The sequence below is a fragment of the Petromyzon marinus genome, chromosome 73 (assembly GCF_048934315.1).
Source record: "Petromyzon marinus isolate PM22_M1 ecotype Great Lakes invasive population chromosome 73, UKy_Petmar_22M1.pri1.0, whole genome shotgun sequence".
Lineage (NCBI taxonomy): Eukaryota > Metazoa > Chordata > Hyperoartia > Petromyzontiformes > Petromyzontidae > Petromyzon > Petromyzon marinus.
The window spans coordinates 5009327-5023557 of record NC_133739.1 but is presented as its reverse complement, the minus strand read 5'-3'; the positions used below and the strand labels follow the sequence as shown (position 1 = coordinate 5023557).

At 45.4% G+C, this 14231-nt stretch overlaps 1 protein-coding gene across 1 annotated transcript in view; it reads right to left on the bottom strand.

Annotated features, from left to right (window-relative positions):
* LOC116957387 (adhesion G protein-coupled receptor F5-like) overlaps nt 1-14231 on the bottom strand; it is a 66935-nt gene that overhangs the window by 37107 nt on the left and 15597 nt on the right. Inside the window, exons 3-4 of the mRNA XM_032979508.2 lie at nt 4184-4465; nt 1034-1143 (exon numbers count right to left, since the gene is read on the bottom strand). Of these exons, the coding sequence (XP_032835399.1) occupies nt 1034-1143; nt 4184-4465 (392 nt within the window). The remainder of the gene's footprint in view (nt 1-1033; nt 1144-4183; nt 4466-14231) is intronic.

The following is a 14231-nucleotide window of genomic DNA, read 5'->3' as shown; positions in this document are numbered from 1 at the left end:
GTAAAATGGAAGGAAAGTCATCGTCGTCAACCACATCAGTGTCACAGGGTACATCCCAGCCAAACAGCATTGCAGGGCAGGGCCATTACAGTACCGGGGAGTGTCCACCAGCTTTTTGCCGAACCTCGCCGAAGCGATTCGCATAATAAACTATAAACGACATGATAAATAAACTAAACAAAACGTGTATAATACATTAGACACTATACACTACATATATAAGGCACTTGTTATCACCACTGAACACTACGACTCCTATCACCACTGAACACTACGACTCCTATCACCACTGAACCCTACGACTGCTACCATCACTGAACACTACGACTGCTATCATCACTGAACACTACGACTCCTACCATCACTGAACACTACGACTCCTATCACCACTGAACACTACGACTCCTATCATCAATGAACACTACGACTGATATCACCACTGAACACTACGACTGCTATCATCACTGAACACTACGACTCCTATCACTACTGAACACTATGACTGATATCATCACTGATCACTACGACTGCTATCACCACTGAACACTATGACTGCAATCACAACTGAACACTACGACTCCTATCACCACTGAATATTACGACTGCTATCATCACTGAACACTGCGACTCCTATCATCACTGAACACTGCGACTGCAATCACCACTGAATACTACGACTGATATCATCACTGAACACTACGACTGATATCATCACTGAACACTATGACTGCTATCATCACTGATCACTATGACTCCTATCACCACTGAACACTACGACTGATATCATCACTGAACACTATGACTCCTATCACCACTGAACACTACGACTGATATCATCACTGAACACTTCGACTCCTATCACTACTGAACACTACGACTCCTATCATCACTGAACACTACGACTCCTATCACCACTGAACCCTACGACTGCTATCATCACTGAACACTACGACTGCTATCATCATATAGGGCAGTGGGCTTTTACCTGGTGAAATAAAACCTCGTTTTAGTTCATAGGTCGCAGATCACTTACACTGGGTAGGAGTTTGTCCGACATGCTCTTGTGGGCCATCGAGTTGGGGTCATTCAACGCAGAGTTGAAGACTTCTTCTACTGTCAGTGTCATATGGAATGTCTTGAGGTCTGTGGGAGATACAGACAAAGATCACCCGTGTGGACTTATTTTGACCCCCTGCTGATTTTGTACGTTTGCCCACTGACAAAGAAATGATCAGACAGAATAACAACAACAAAAAATCCAGAAAAACGCATGTCAAAAATGTTATAAATTGATTTGCATTTTAACGAGGGAAATAAGTATTTGACCCCTCTGCAAAACATGACTTAGTACTTGGTGGAAAAATCCTTGTTGGTAATCACAGAGGTCAGACGTTTCTTGTAGTTGGCCACCAGGTTTGCACACATCTCAGGAGGGATTTTGTCCCACCCCTTTTTGCAGATCTTCTCCAAGTCATTAAGGGTTTGAGGCTGACGTTTGGCAACTCGAACCTTCAGCTCCCTCCACAGATTTTCTATGGGATTAAGGTCTGGAGACTGGCTAGGCCACTCCAGGACCTTAATGTGCTTCTTCTTGAGCCACTCCTTTGTTGCCTTGGCCGTGTGTTTTGGGTCATTGTCATGCTGGAATACCCATCCACGACCCATTTTCAATGCCCTGGCTGAGGGAAGGAGGTTTCACCAAAGATTTGACGGTACATGGCCCCGTCCATCGTCCCTTTGATGCGGTGAAGCTGTCCTGTCCCCTTTGCAGAAAAACACCCCCAAAGCATGATGTTTGCACCTCCATGTTTAACGGTGGGGATGGTGTTCTTGGGGTCATAGGCAGCATTCCTCCTCCTCCAAACACGGCGAGTTGAGTTGATGCCAAAGAGCTCAATTTTGGTCTCATCTGACCACAACACTTTCACCCAGTTGTCCTCTGAATCATTCAGATGTTCATTGGCAAACTTCAGACGGGCATGCACATGTGCTTTATTGAGCAGGGGGACCTTGCAGGCGCAGCAGGATTTCAGTCCTTCACGGCGTAGTGTGTTACCAATTATAATATATATGAATCCTTGTAAAAAGGTTTCAGTTTCGTTGCCAAAAAAAAGGGGAAAAACCCTATTATTACATTTTGTTACTGGCAAAGGAGGTCTAATGATGTAGATGCTCACCCCGAGCCCTCATTACTTTGATAGTGCATTGCCTTTGAGCTGTACGCCTTCTGGCGTCATCTGGTCGAGCACTAATTGGGTCGAAGCTCAAAAGAAAGCCATCCCTTGGTGTGGACCAATCAGTTTCAAGGACCATGCATATATTATCATGGTATGGTTTTTGTTTGCATTTTGACTGCAGGTATTATGGTTAATGCAGACATGAATCCTTGTAAAAAGCTTTCAGTTTTGTTGCCAGAAAAAGGGGAAAAACCCTATTATTACATTTTGGTACTTGCAAAGGAGGTCTAATGATGTGATGTATTACCAATTGTTTTCTTGGTGACTATGGTCCCAGCTGCCTTGAGATCATTGACAAGATCCTCCCGTGTCGTTCTGGGCTGATTCCTCACCGTTCTCATGATCATTGGAACTCCACGAGGCGAGATCTTGCATGGAGCCCCATGCCGAGGGAGATTGACAGTTCTTTTGTATTTCTTCCATTTGCGAATAATCACACCAACTGTTGTCACCTTCTCACCAAGCTGCTTGGCAATGGTCTTGTAGCCCATTTGAGCCTTGTGTAGGTCTACAATCTTGTCCCTTACATCCTTGGAGAGCTCTTTGGTCTTGGCCATGGTGGAGAGTTTGGAATCTGATTGATTGATTGCTTCTATGGACAGGTGTCTTTTATACAGGTAACAAGCTGAGATTAGGAGCACTCCCTTTAAGAGTGTGCTCCTAATCTCAGCTCGTTACCTGTATAAAAGACACCTGGGAGCCAGAAATCTTTCTGATTGAGAGGGGGCCAAACACTTATTTCGCTCATTAAAATGCAAATCAATTTATAACATTTTTGACATGCGTTTTTCTGGATTTTGCTGTTGTTATTCTGTCTCTCACTGTTCCAATAAACCTATCATTAAAATTTTAGAATGATCATTTCTTCGTCAGTGGGCAAACGTACAAAATCAGCAGGGGATCAAATACTTCTTTCCCTCACTGTACCATGCTATTGGGGCAAGTGCTGTTAATAGCGGGTAGCAACAGCGCCTCTGAAGGCCGAAACCGTGGCTCACGAGGGAGTGGGTGGCCAGCACCACGCCCACCCAGCAGCCTTTGTCTCCACAGTGGCGATGTTTACTAAACACCACCGCAACAGGTACTTATTTGAGGTTGAGTATGGGGGTGAATATACAACAAGAAATAGCGGTGACATCACCACGGCACTTGTACCAATCCAGGTGCACTTTCTTTAGTGGCAGATATATATACACAGTACAGGGGTGAACATACAAATTATATTATATTATGAGACCTCCTTTTGCCAGTAACAAGATATATAAATAGGTTTTACCCTTTTAACTGGCACAAAAACTGACACATTTATTCAAGGCATCATGTTTGTAATAACCACAACACAAGCAGTCAAAATGCAAACAAAAGAGACAACTCTGATAATAGGGTAAAACCTATTTCTATATCTTGTTACTGACAAAAGGAGGTCTCATAATGTAAATGCTCACCCCGAGCCCTCAATACTCTGATAGTGCGCTGTTTTTGAGTTGTACGCCTTTTGGCGTCTTCTGGTCCAACACCAATGGAGACTAGGCTCTAAGAAAAGCCATCTCGGGTGTGGACCAATCAAATTCAAGGACAGTGCATATTATTATCAGAGTTTTCTCTTTTGTTTGCATTTTGACTGCTTGTGTTGTGGTTATTGCAAACATGATGCCTTGAATAAAGGTGTCAATTTTTGTGCCAGTTAAAAGGGTAAAACCTATTTCTATACAAACTCTACTCATTCACTCTCACACTGTATAACAGATAGAGATCATACGAACGACACTTACTCGTTAGAACAGAGGGATATCATACAAAATCCACTCACTCACTGTAGAACAGGAGGGGATAATACAAACTCCACACTGAAAGGTGTCTGAGAAGGGAATAGAATGCAGCCCCATTGTTAATGTGAGACGCCAATGTCACCACTGTCGTGGCCTCCTCTGTGCCAACTGCCTCACCTTGGAGATTGAGGGAACTGCTTGCTTGAGTTGACCTGACGGTTGTTATTGCTTTGTTCATGACCCAAGTGGTGTCAGTGAGGTTGGCGGTGGTCCACAGTGGCCGGGGATTTCGCTTGGGCATGCACTCAATCTCTGCCGGCGGTATCCCAAAGATGCACGTGCAGGAGGACGAGGACGCGTCAGTCCAAGAGTCGCAGGCTCCCACCTGTCGACAAACCGCCTTGGTCCAAAAAAACCCGGCCCTGCAGTAGCAACACATCTGGGGCATGGTCACACACCCTGAGTAGATGGGGGGGGGGGAGGCAAGAGAAGAGAGAGAGAGACGATGATGCTGGTGGTGGTGGGGAGCGGTGGTTCCGCAGTTAGTGCACTGTGCTAGGAACCCGGCGACCCAAGTTCGATTCCCGCTCACGGCCAATACCAGTGACAATTATCCATACTGGTCCTGGTCCTCTCCTAGGCCGACTCAGCCTGAATGAGTACCTGGTGCGGCATGTAAACGGCATCGCTACTGGGGAAACAAAGGCAGTCGGGCGTGGTGTTGGCCACCCTTCCCCCTCGTGTGCCGTGCCAGCCTTCGGAAGTGCTCGCTAACAGCACTTGCCTCAACATTCTATTAAGGCTACACGGGGGATCTTTGTCTTGGTGGGAGGGGTGATGTTATTCAGAGACACCCACAAAATTTCCTTTGTACTTTAACGTCATTTTGCGCAGCGTGCTAACGTCCTCACTTAGACGCACAATGGTGGTGGCGGCGGTGGTAGTAGTGGTGGTTTGCACATGCAAATCGTTTTCCTGATAACGTGGTTTTATGCGGGAACACTTATCACTGAGAACAGGACGCGCACCGTTATAATGAGGTAGCATGCGCCACTGTAACACGGTCTCTGAGCGGTAATATCTTTAGAATTGCTTGTTGTTGCATTTTAGTTTATTGTCCTTCTCCCGCACCTCCGATTAGCATGACTTGCTACGTATGGTGCGAAATAAGTTCTACATACATATGTAGTGGGTTCAACTGTGTCGCACACGTTTGAGGCAGCGCATTTATTTAGTTAAAACACACGGGGTAAACTTTCCATTTACATAATAACAAACTAGTGTGGTGACCACCAATCACGTGACTCCCCTAGCCGCCTCTTGGGGGCCCCCCTGTCATTTTAACCAGCCATGTGTCCTCTCGGGTCAAATAGAGTGCCATTGCCTCACACGACCTTCCCCTTAGGTCGGCACATACACACCGTGCCCCTCAAGGGCCGGTACTGCACTCACTGCATGGTGACATCCAGCGATGTCGCTACACATACATATAAAGGCGAACTATTTTCTTCAGCAGCGTGGGTGAGCAGTATCCCACCGTCTTACTGTGTGTGTGCATAGTATATCGTATCCTGCCAAACTTTATTGTAACGATGTTTATAACGGTGAGACTGGTTTCCGCTTCACGTGTGTTTTTCGGCTTTAAGTAGAACTTCGCTTTTCAAGAAGCCATATTCTATATTATGGGACCTCCTTTGCCAGTAACAACATATTTTAATAGGTTTTGCCCGTTTTTTTCTGGCAACAAAACAGGTGTTAAGATTTTGATTTAAAGCTTTCGTGACTGCAGTAATTCATATTCTTAGTTTTTTCGGTAAAGTCACGTTGAAGAGAAACAACAAAATAACAAAATATATATAAAACAATAAAAAAATTCTCACGACGTTTCGACCATAACTCAAACGGTCATCATCAGGTGTGTCGGTTTGCATAAATTGATTTTGAAAACGGCATATTTATTTATATATTAAAAAAATAACGTTTGCGTCACGCGCAACGATGGCAGTTTGCCCAGGACTAGTCCATCTATTTTTTGAAAAGAGGAGGGGGGAGACGAAATTTGTTTTTATGTATGCTGTCTGAAAGCCACTGTAAGCGTGAACAATCAATCAAGAAGTGAAATGATTTATCAAATCTTTCCAATGATTGCTAAGATAGAATCCATCTTCTCGGTTGAAATTGTCTCTGTGTTTGTATATGTGGATAGCCTCATGAACGAATCTCTCATGGAAGCCAGATGGCTTACAAAGAACCTCCGTCTTGGAAAAGTCAATGGCATGTGAGCCTACTGAATTAGAACAATGATCTGCTACGGCCGAGGTGTTGGTCCTACCGTGTTTAAGGTCTGCTTTATGTTCACGAATGCGGTCCGAGATATGGCGTTTGGTTTCTCCAATGTAACTACTACCACAGAGGCAACTTAGTTTGTAGACACCAGGGTATTGTATGTCCGGAATCACATCTTTTACAGACGGAACCAGATCACGGATTTTATGTAATGTGTTGAAACGGACCTGGATCTTGTGTTTATTCAAGATTTTGGAGATCTTTTTTGTGATCCCAGCAATGTAGGGTAAAGTGATGGTTTTGACTATACAATCCGCAAAGCTATCACTCAAACCATGAAGAAGAACCCTCTTGAGGAGCCTTTCAAAACCATCACTTTACCCTACATTGCTGGGATCACAAAAAAGATCTCCAAAATCTTGAATAAACACAAGATCCAGGTCCGTTTCAACACATTACATAAAATCCGTGATCTGGTTCCGTCTGTAAAAGATGTGATTCCGGACATACAATACCCTGGTGTCTACAAACTAAGTTGCCTCTGTGGTAGTAGTTACATTGGAGAAACCAAACGCCATATCTCGGACCGCATTCGTGAACATAAAGCAGACCTTAAACACGGTAGGACCAACACCTCGGCCGTAGCAGATCATTGTTCTAATTCAGTAGGCTCACATGCCATTGACTTTTCCAAGACGGAGGTTCTTTGTAAGCCATCTGGCTTCCATGAGAGATTCGTTCATGAGGCTATCCACATATACAAACACAGAGACAATTTCAACCGAGAAGATGGATTCTATCTTAGCAATCATTGGAAAGATTTGATAAATCATTTCACTTCTTGATTGATTGTTCACGCTTACAGTGGCTTTCAGACAGCATACATAAAAACAAATTTCGTCTCCCCCCTCCTCTTTTCAAAAAATAGATGGACTAGTCCTGGGCAAACTGCCATCGTTGCGCGTGACGCAAACGTTATTTTTTTATATATATATAAATAAATATGCCGTTTTCAAAATCAATTTATGCAAACCGACACACCTGATGATGACCGTTTGAGTTATGGTCGAAACGTCGTGAGAATTTTTTATTGTTTTATATATATTTTGTTATTTTGTTGTTTCTCTTCAATGTGACTTTACCGAAAAAACTAAGAATATGAATATAGGTGTTAAGATGTTAAAACACCAAACTGAAACTGGTGTTTTATTATCTTAACACCTGTTTTGTTGCCAGAAAAAAGGGGAAAAATCTATTATCATGTTTTGGTTCTGACAGAGGAGGTCCCGTGATGTAGATGCTCACCCCGAGCTCTCATTACTCTGATAGTGCATTGTCTTTGTGCTGTACGCCTTTTGGCGTCCTCTGGTAACACCGTTTGAGACGAGGCTCAAAAGAAAGCTGTCTCTGGTGTGGACCAATCAGTTTCAAGGACAATGCATATGTAGCGCCATGGATGGGCTGCACTTGCAAGCAACGGCAGACAGCCCAAAAGCGGTTGGGGGCTGTGAGGGGTTCTAGGATCCCACGCAGCCCCTCCTAACAGTTGGGGGCTGTGGGGTGTTCTACGATCCCTCGCAAGCACTCCCAATGGCAGGGGGGCTGCGGCTGCACTGGCCTGCAACGGCAGACAGCCCAGAAGCGGTTGGGGGCTGTGGGGTATTCTGGGATCCCCCGCATCCCCTCACAACGGTGGGGGCTGTGGGGTGTTCTATGATCCCTCAGAGCCCCGCCCCTCGGCTGAGAAACGTATATAAGGCGGACCTCTGGAGAGGTTCTTGGCAGTTGAAGACCAAAGCCTGACGACCTGCTAGTGTAGGACCCTGGACCCATAACTTCGCAGTCCTTTTAAGGGCTGGAGCTCTGTGAGGCCAGTGGTGGACCCTGGGACTTCCTTACCTGCTGTCCTTATAAGGGCCAGGTCTGAGGAACCAGTGGTTGGACTTGTTCCTTGGCTGGGTCAGGTCAGACAGCCTCCCATAGGATATCATAGCCGGAGGACCTGGAGCGTAGCCAGGGTAGGCACGCTACGTAGGTGGCGTATGATAGGCTGGGTGGAAGAAATACATGGGATAGACTGTACGAGAAGTTGGTGTACAGTAGTTAGGGTGTGTGTGTGTGTAATAAAGACGTGCCCCCTACAAGTGTCTCCGGAGCACACTACACATATATTATCAGAGTATGTTTTTTTTGTTTACATTCTGACCACAAGCATTGTGGTTAATGCAGACATGATTCTTGTAAAAGGTTTCAGTTTGGTGTTTTAACATCTTAACACCTGTTTTGTTGCCAGAAAAAAGGGGAAAACCCTATTACCATATTCTGTAGCTCGTTAAATGAGGAGTCGCTGATCAGACAGTCACCGAGGTATGAACGTCCGACTTACGAATATCCCGCACTAATAAACATTCACACTTATGAACGTCCACACTTACGAACATCCACGCTTACGAACATCTGACTAACGAACGTCCACACTTATGAACGTCCGACTTACGAACGTCCACACTTATGAAAATCCGCACTTATGAAAGTCCACACTTACAAACGTCCGCACTTACGAACGTCCGCACTTATGAACGTCTGACTTATGAACGTCCACACTTATGAACGTCCGACTTATGAATGTCTGACTTATAAACGTCCGACTTATGAACGTCCACACTTATGAACGTCCGCACTTAGGAACGTCCGACTTATGAACGTCCACACTATGAACGTCCGACTTATGAACGTCTGACTTATGAACGTCCGACTTATGAACGTCCGACTTACGAACGTCCGCACTTATGAACATCCGCACTTACAAACGTCCACACTTATGAACTTCCGCACTTATGAACGTCTGCACTTATGAACGTCCGCACTTATGAACGTCCGACTTATGAACGTCCGACTTATGAACGTCCGATTTATGAACGTCCGCACTTATGAATGTCCGACTTATGAACATCCGCACTTATGAACGTCCGCACTTATGAACGTCCGACTTATGAACGTCCGACTTATGAACGTCCGACTTACGAATGTCCGCACTTATGAACGTCCGCACTTACGAACGTCTGCACTTACGAACGTCCGCACTTATGAACGTCCGACTTATGAACGTCCGACTTATGAACGTCCGACTTATGAACGTCCGACTTATGAACGTCCGACTTATGAACGTCCGACTTACGAACGTCCACACTTACGAACTTCCGCACTTATGAAAGTCCGACTAACGAACGTTCGCACTTACGAACATTCGCACTTATGAACGTCCGCACTTATGAACGTCCGACTTATGAACGTCCGACTTATGAACGTCCGACTTACGAACGTCCACACTTACGAACTTCCGCACTTATGAAAGTCCGACTAACGAACGTTCGCACTTACGAACATTCGCACTTATGAACGTCCGCACTTATGAACGTCCGACTTATGAACGTCTGACTAACGAACGTCCACACTTACGAACGTCCGCACTTACGAACGTCCGCACTTATGAACGTCCGCACTTATGATCGTCTGTGCTTACAAATGTCTGACTTATGAACGACCGCACTTATGAACATCCGCACTTCCGAACGTCCGATATACTAACGTCGTTACTTATGAACGTCCGCACTTATGAACATCCGCACTTACAAACGTCTACACTTACGAACGGCCATGCTTATGAACGTCCGATCCTACGAACGTCCACAACTACAAACATCTCCACTAACGGACGTCTGCACTTCCAAACGTTTGCACTTACGAACGTCCGACATACGAAATATCCTGCACTCAATGGCCATTTAGACGTTATTATTTTTAACCATCAGACTTGTCAATGTTCGTTCACACTTAGCCTCCGAATCGTGGAATTATTTTATTTGGCAGAGTTTTCCTCCGTGAGTAGTAATGAGCCCCAGCATTTCATGCAATGCATGACAGTGAAATGTTTTACTCAAGGTAAGTGAAAATAAAAAAAGATTTTCTTCTTTCATTTTACGTTTTTATTTACCATACAGGTATGTATCAGAGTCTTACATATGTAATAAGCGACTTCGACGACACGTCGTGTAGAGGCACTCTTCTTGTTTATTCACGTTCACAGGCACCACTCAGACCACGTAACTCTTCTTATTAGTTAACAATGTTCTCTAACTACATACACACAGCTGATCCGCTGTGAGTGCTTCGTCCCACACTCCGGGCTTCGCCTCTGGCTGATGGCATGCCGGTGAGGAGCGCGAAGCTCCGCAGATGATCCGCCATCTGGCCCAACGACGGAGAGAGATGACGGCGAGCAGCGACGCAGTCCGGACCCAAGGCTCTCCAAACTGACAACGAGTCCTCCTCCGCCTCTGCTTATATGCCACAGGCGTAGCTAGGCTCCACCTCTGACCACGCCCCCTGGTGGAACTTTCCCGATCATTCTCGGAGTATCTCTCCCGATTCCGCTATTTACCTTTGGCCTAGATACCTTTCCCTTCCGGGATTGGATGATGTTATAATGTACCCGCACTTCCCTTTTCCAACCGATAGATGTCAATCTCTCTCATTACACATGCAAACGAACAATATGCCTTCTTATTTACGAGGTTAACAATCAGTTTAACACGTAGGCTTTCGCGACCAATATTATTCATAATAAAGGTTTTTGGGTTAGATCGCGTTTATTTATAAATGTGTCGTAACCCTCCACTACCCGACACGGCCAATCAGCAAAAAAAAGTGTCACGTTGACAAAAGACAAATAATTCACTACTTTAGCCCACCGGTGTGTTGAAGAGTGAATCCACATTTAGAGTTTGAGTACGACGTTTCGCTGGTAAATACATCCAGCATCATCGGGCAATTTGCCAGAATGGTAAAGCCCTCGCTTGCTCCCGGTTTTATATAGAGCAGCAGGGTGACGTCATCACTTAACTCATATCAGGTGCAGTGATTAGAGGCGGAGGGGGGGGTATTGTAATTATATAATCGATTAGTAATCAGTCATTGGTTATGATTAGTAATGAGTTGTAGATTAGTAATTCTTTAATCAAAATGTAATGTGTATTATTTAATAATACGCTTCCAGGCCGCACTAAGCCTGTAGCTGTCAGAGCGATTAAAGTTATTCTTGTTCCTCTCAATTTCAATGGATTCTCTAATTAGTCTTTGCCAGTAATAATTTGTTTTACACACCACTGCAACATTGTCAAAATCAATTGAGTGTCCTTGTTGACAAGCATGTTCTGCCACTGCCGACAGTTGTGTTTGAGATAATTTAATATTTCTCTGATGTTCTTTTAGTCTTACACTGATGTTACGTCCCGTCTGCCCAATGTAGCAGCTGCCACATAAACAATTAATCCTATATACACCTTCTGTTGATAATTTAGGTAATGCATCTTTAGTGCAAGATACTAGTTTTTGAATTTTGTGTACTGTACCAAATCTTACTGTAATGTTTTGCTTTTGCAAAACACGGGCTAATTTGTCAGTTACTCCTGAGATATATGGAATTTTTATTGTTTTAACAATCTGGTCGCTTTCAGCAGTATTGCTTTGCGATCGTGATTTGGCATTCAGTGCTCTGTTAATTTGAGCATTATTGTAGCCATTCTGTCGTAGTGCGTCTTTAACGTGCTTAATCTCTCTCACTAGACTCTCACCATCTGACACTGTTTTAGCCCGATGTATGAGCGTCTTGATAAGAGAGGATTTCTGAGCTGGATAATGATGTGATTCTGGATTCAGATAGGCATCAGTGTGCGTTTGCTTTCTGTAAACGCTGTGTGTTATTTTACCGTTTAGGCCACGTCCAAGCAAAATATCTAGGAATGGGAGTGTGTTATTCACCTCCATTTCCATGGTGAACTGGATGGCCGGGTTTTGTGCATTGAGATGATTTAGAAAATCATTAAGTGTATCTTTACCATGTGGCCAGACAACCAAAGTGTCATCCACATATCTAAACCAAAAGGATGGTTTTAATGTGCTCGAGGCAAGTGCTCTTATTTCAAAGTTTTCCACGTACAAATTTGCTATAGCAGGGGATAAAGGAGAACCCATTGCTGCTCCTTCCTTTTGTTTAAAGAAATCCCCTCTCCATAAGAAGTAAGTGTTATTTAAACAATGGCCAGCAAGTTTCGGAATATCTTTTGATAAACCGGCATTCTTTACTAGTGTATCAAGTAATTTAAGCGATTCGTCCACTGGAACCTTAGTGAATAGAGAAATCACATAAAAACTTACCAGAATATCATCAGGAGTAAGTTTAATATCTTTAATTACATTCACAAGATGTTCTGAATTTTTTATGAATGAAGATGTCCTACCGATGTAGGGCTGTATTTGTTTGGTTATATATTTTGCTAATTGATATGTGGCAGAGCCAATTGTACTGACTATGGGTCGTAATGGGATGCCTATTTTCTGAATCTTTGGTAGCCCATAGAGTCTAGGTGGTTTTGAGGCCCTTGGCTTAATTAAGCCTTAATAAGGTGACGTAAAGTGTCGAACGCCCGCTGGCAGAAGGTCACGGGACAGACCTAGGTGCCATAGGTTGACTGACTGAGATGACTGGATGATACGCCATCAACGCCCCCATCTGTGCCACTTCGCTGTGCTTTAGCCACATGGCGCTCAGCTCATTGTTGTGAGCGTCGCTCCTCTGCCAACCATTGTTGCTAGAGGGGGACCAGTGAGTGGCAAGTCCACCTAGCTCCACATTCTCGTATAGCACAAACACATACAACAACAACAACAACAACCGCCATTCGCCACTAAGTGGCGGTGACGTCACCACGACGCTTGTGCCAGGCTATGTGCACCGTGAGGCCACGTGAAGTGTCGAACGCCCGCTGGCAGGAGGTCACGGGGCAGACCCAGGTGCCACGGGTCGACTGACTGAGATGACTGGCTGATGCACCACCTGTGCCCCCTACTGTGCCAACCTGCTGTCCTTTAGCCACCCGGCGCTCCGCTCGTTGTTGTGAGCGTCGCTCCTCCGCCCTCCGTTGTTGTTGGAGGGCGACTGCCTCCAACTGCCCAGTAGCATCCTTCACGAGCCTCCTCCACAGAGGCCGATCTTGACACCGCTGGTACCAGTCATCGGCAAGTCCACTCAGCTCCACGTCCTCCTGTACCACATCACTCCATCTCTTCTCTAGCCCGTGCCGCGCCCGCTTAGCCCCCTCAATCCGGCCAAACAAAAGCTGTTTCGGCATGCGGTGGCTGGGCATGCGGGCTACATGACCCAGCCATCGCAGCCTTGCCTGCCGGAGGAGCTCACCGATGGGACCCTGCCCAGATCTTTCAAGAATTTGTGAGCTCCTCACACAATCCAGTCTGGTTAAACCCAGGATGGACCGTAGGCAGGCCAGCCTAAATGTTTCTAACCGGCGAAGATGTTCCATTAGGGGGGTCCACGTTTCGCAAGCGTAGAGAAGGGAGGGAATGATCGTGGCCGAGAAGACCTGAAGCTTAGTGCGGAGCGACAGACCAGGTAGCTTCCACACAGCGTTACGCAACCGATGAAAAGATATTGCCACTCGACTGATTCGGAGTGAGACCTCTGCTGTTAAACTGGAGCCAGTCATAAGCACACTGCCCAGGTATGGGAAACTCTCCACTCTCTCCACAACTGCCCCATCACCGATTTGGAGTTGTGGGGGTGGAGTGTCCGATGGTACAAAATACCCAGGCAGGTGCTTAGTTTTGGTGGGGCTGATGGTAAGGCCCCACCTCTTAGTGGCACGCTCCAGTCTCAGCAGCAGCGTCTCCAACTCCTCCTCTGACTGAGCAGCTATTACCAAGTCATCAGCGTACATAACGTGGTTGAGCAATAGGGAGCCATCCCTTGACCGCACCCGGGCATCGATTAGCCTCCCATTATATCTGTACCATATGGAGATTCCCCCGGTACAGCTATTGAAGGCTTCACGAACTACGTGGTCAAAATAGATGTTAAATAATG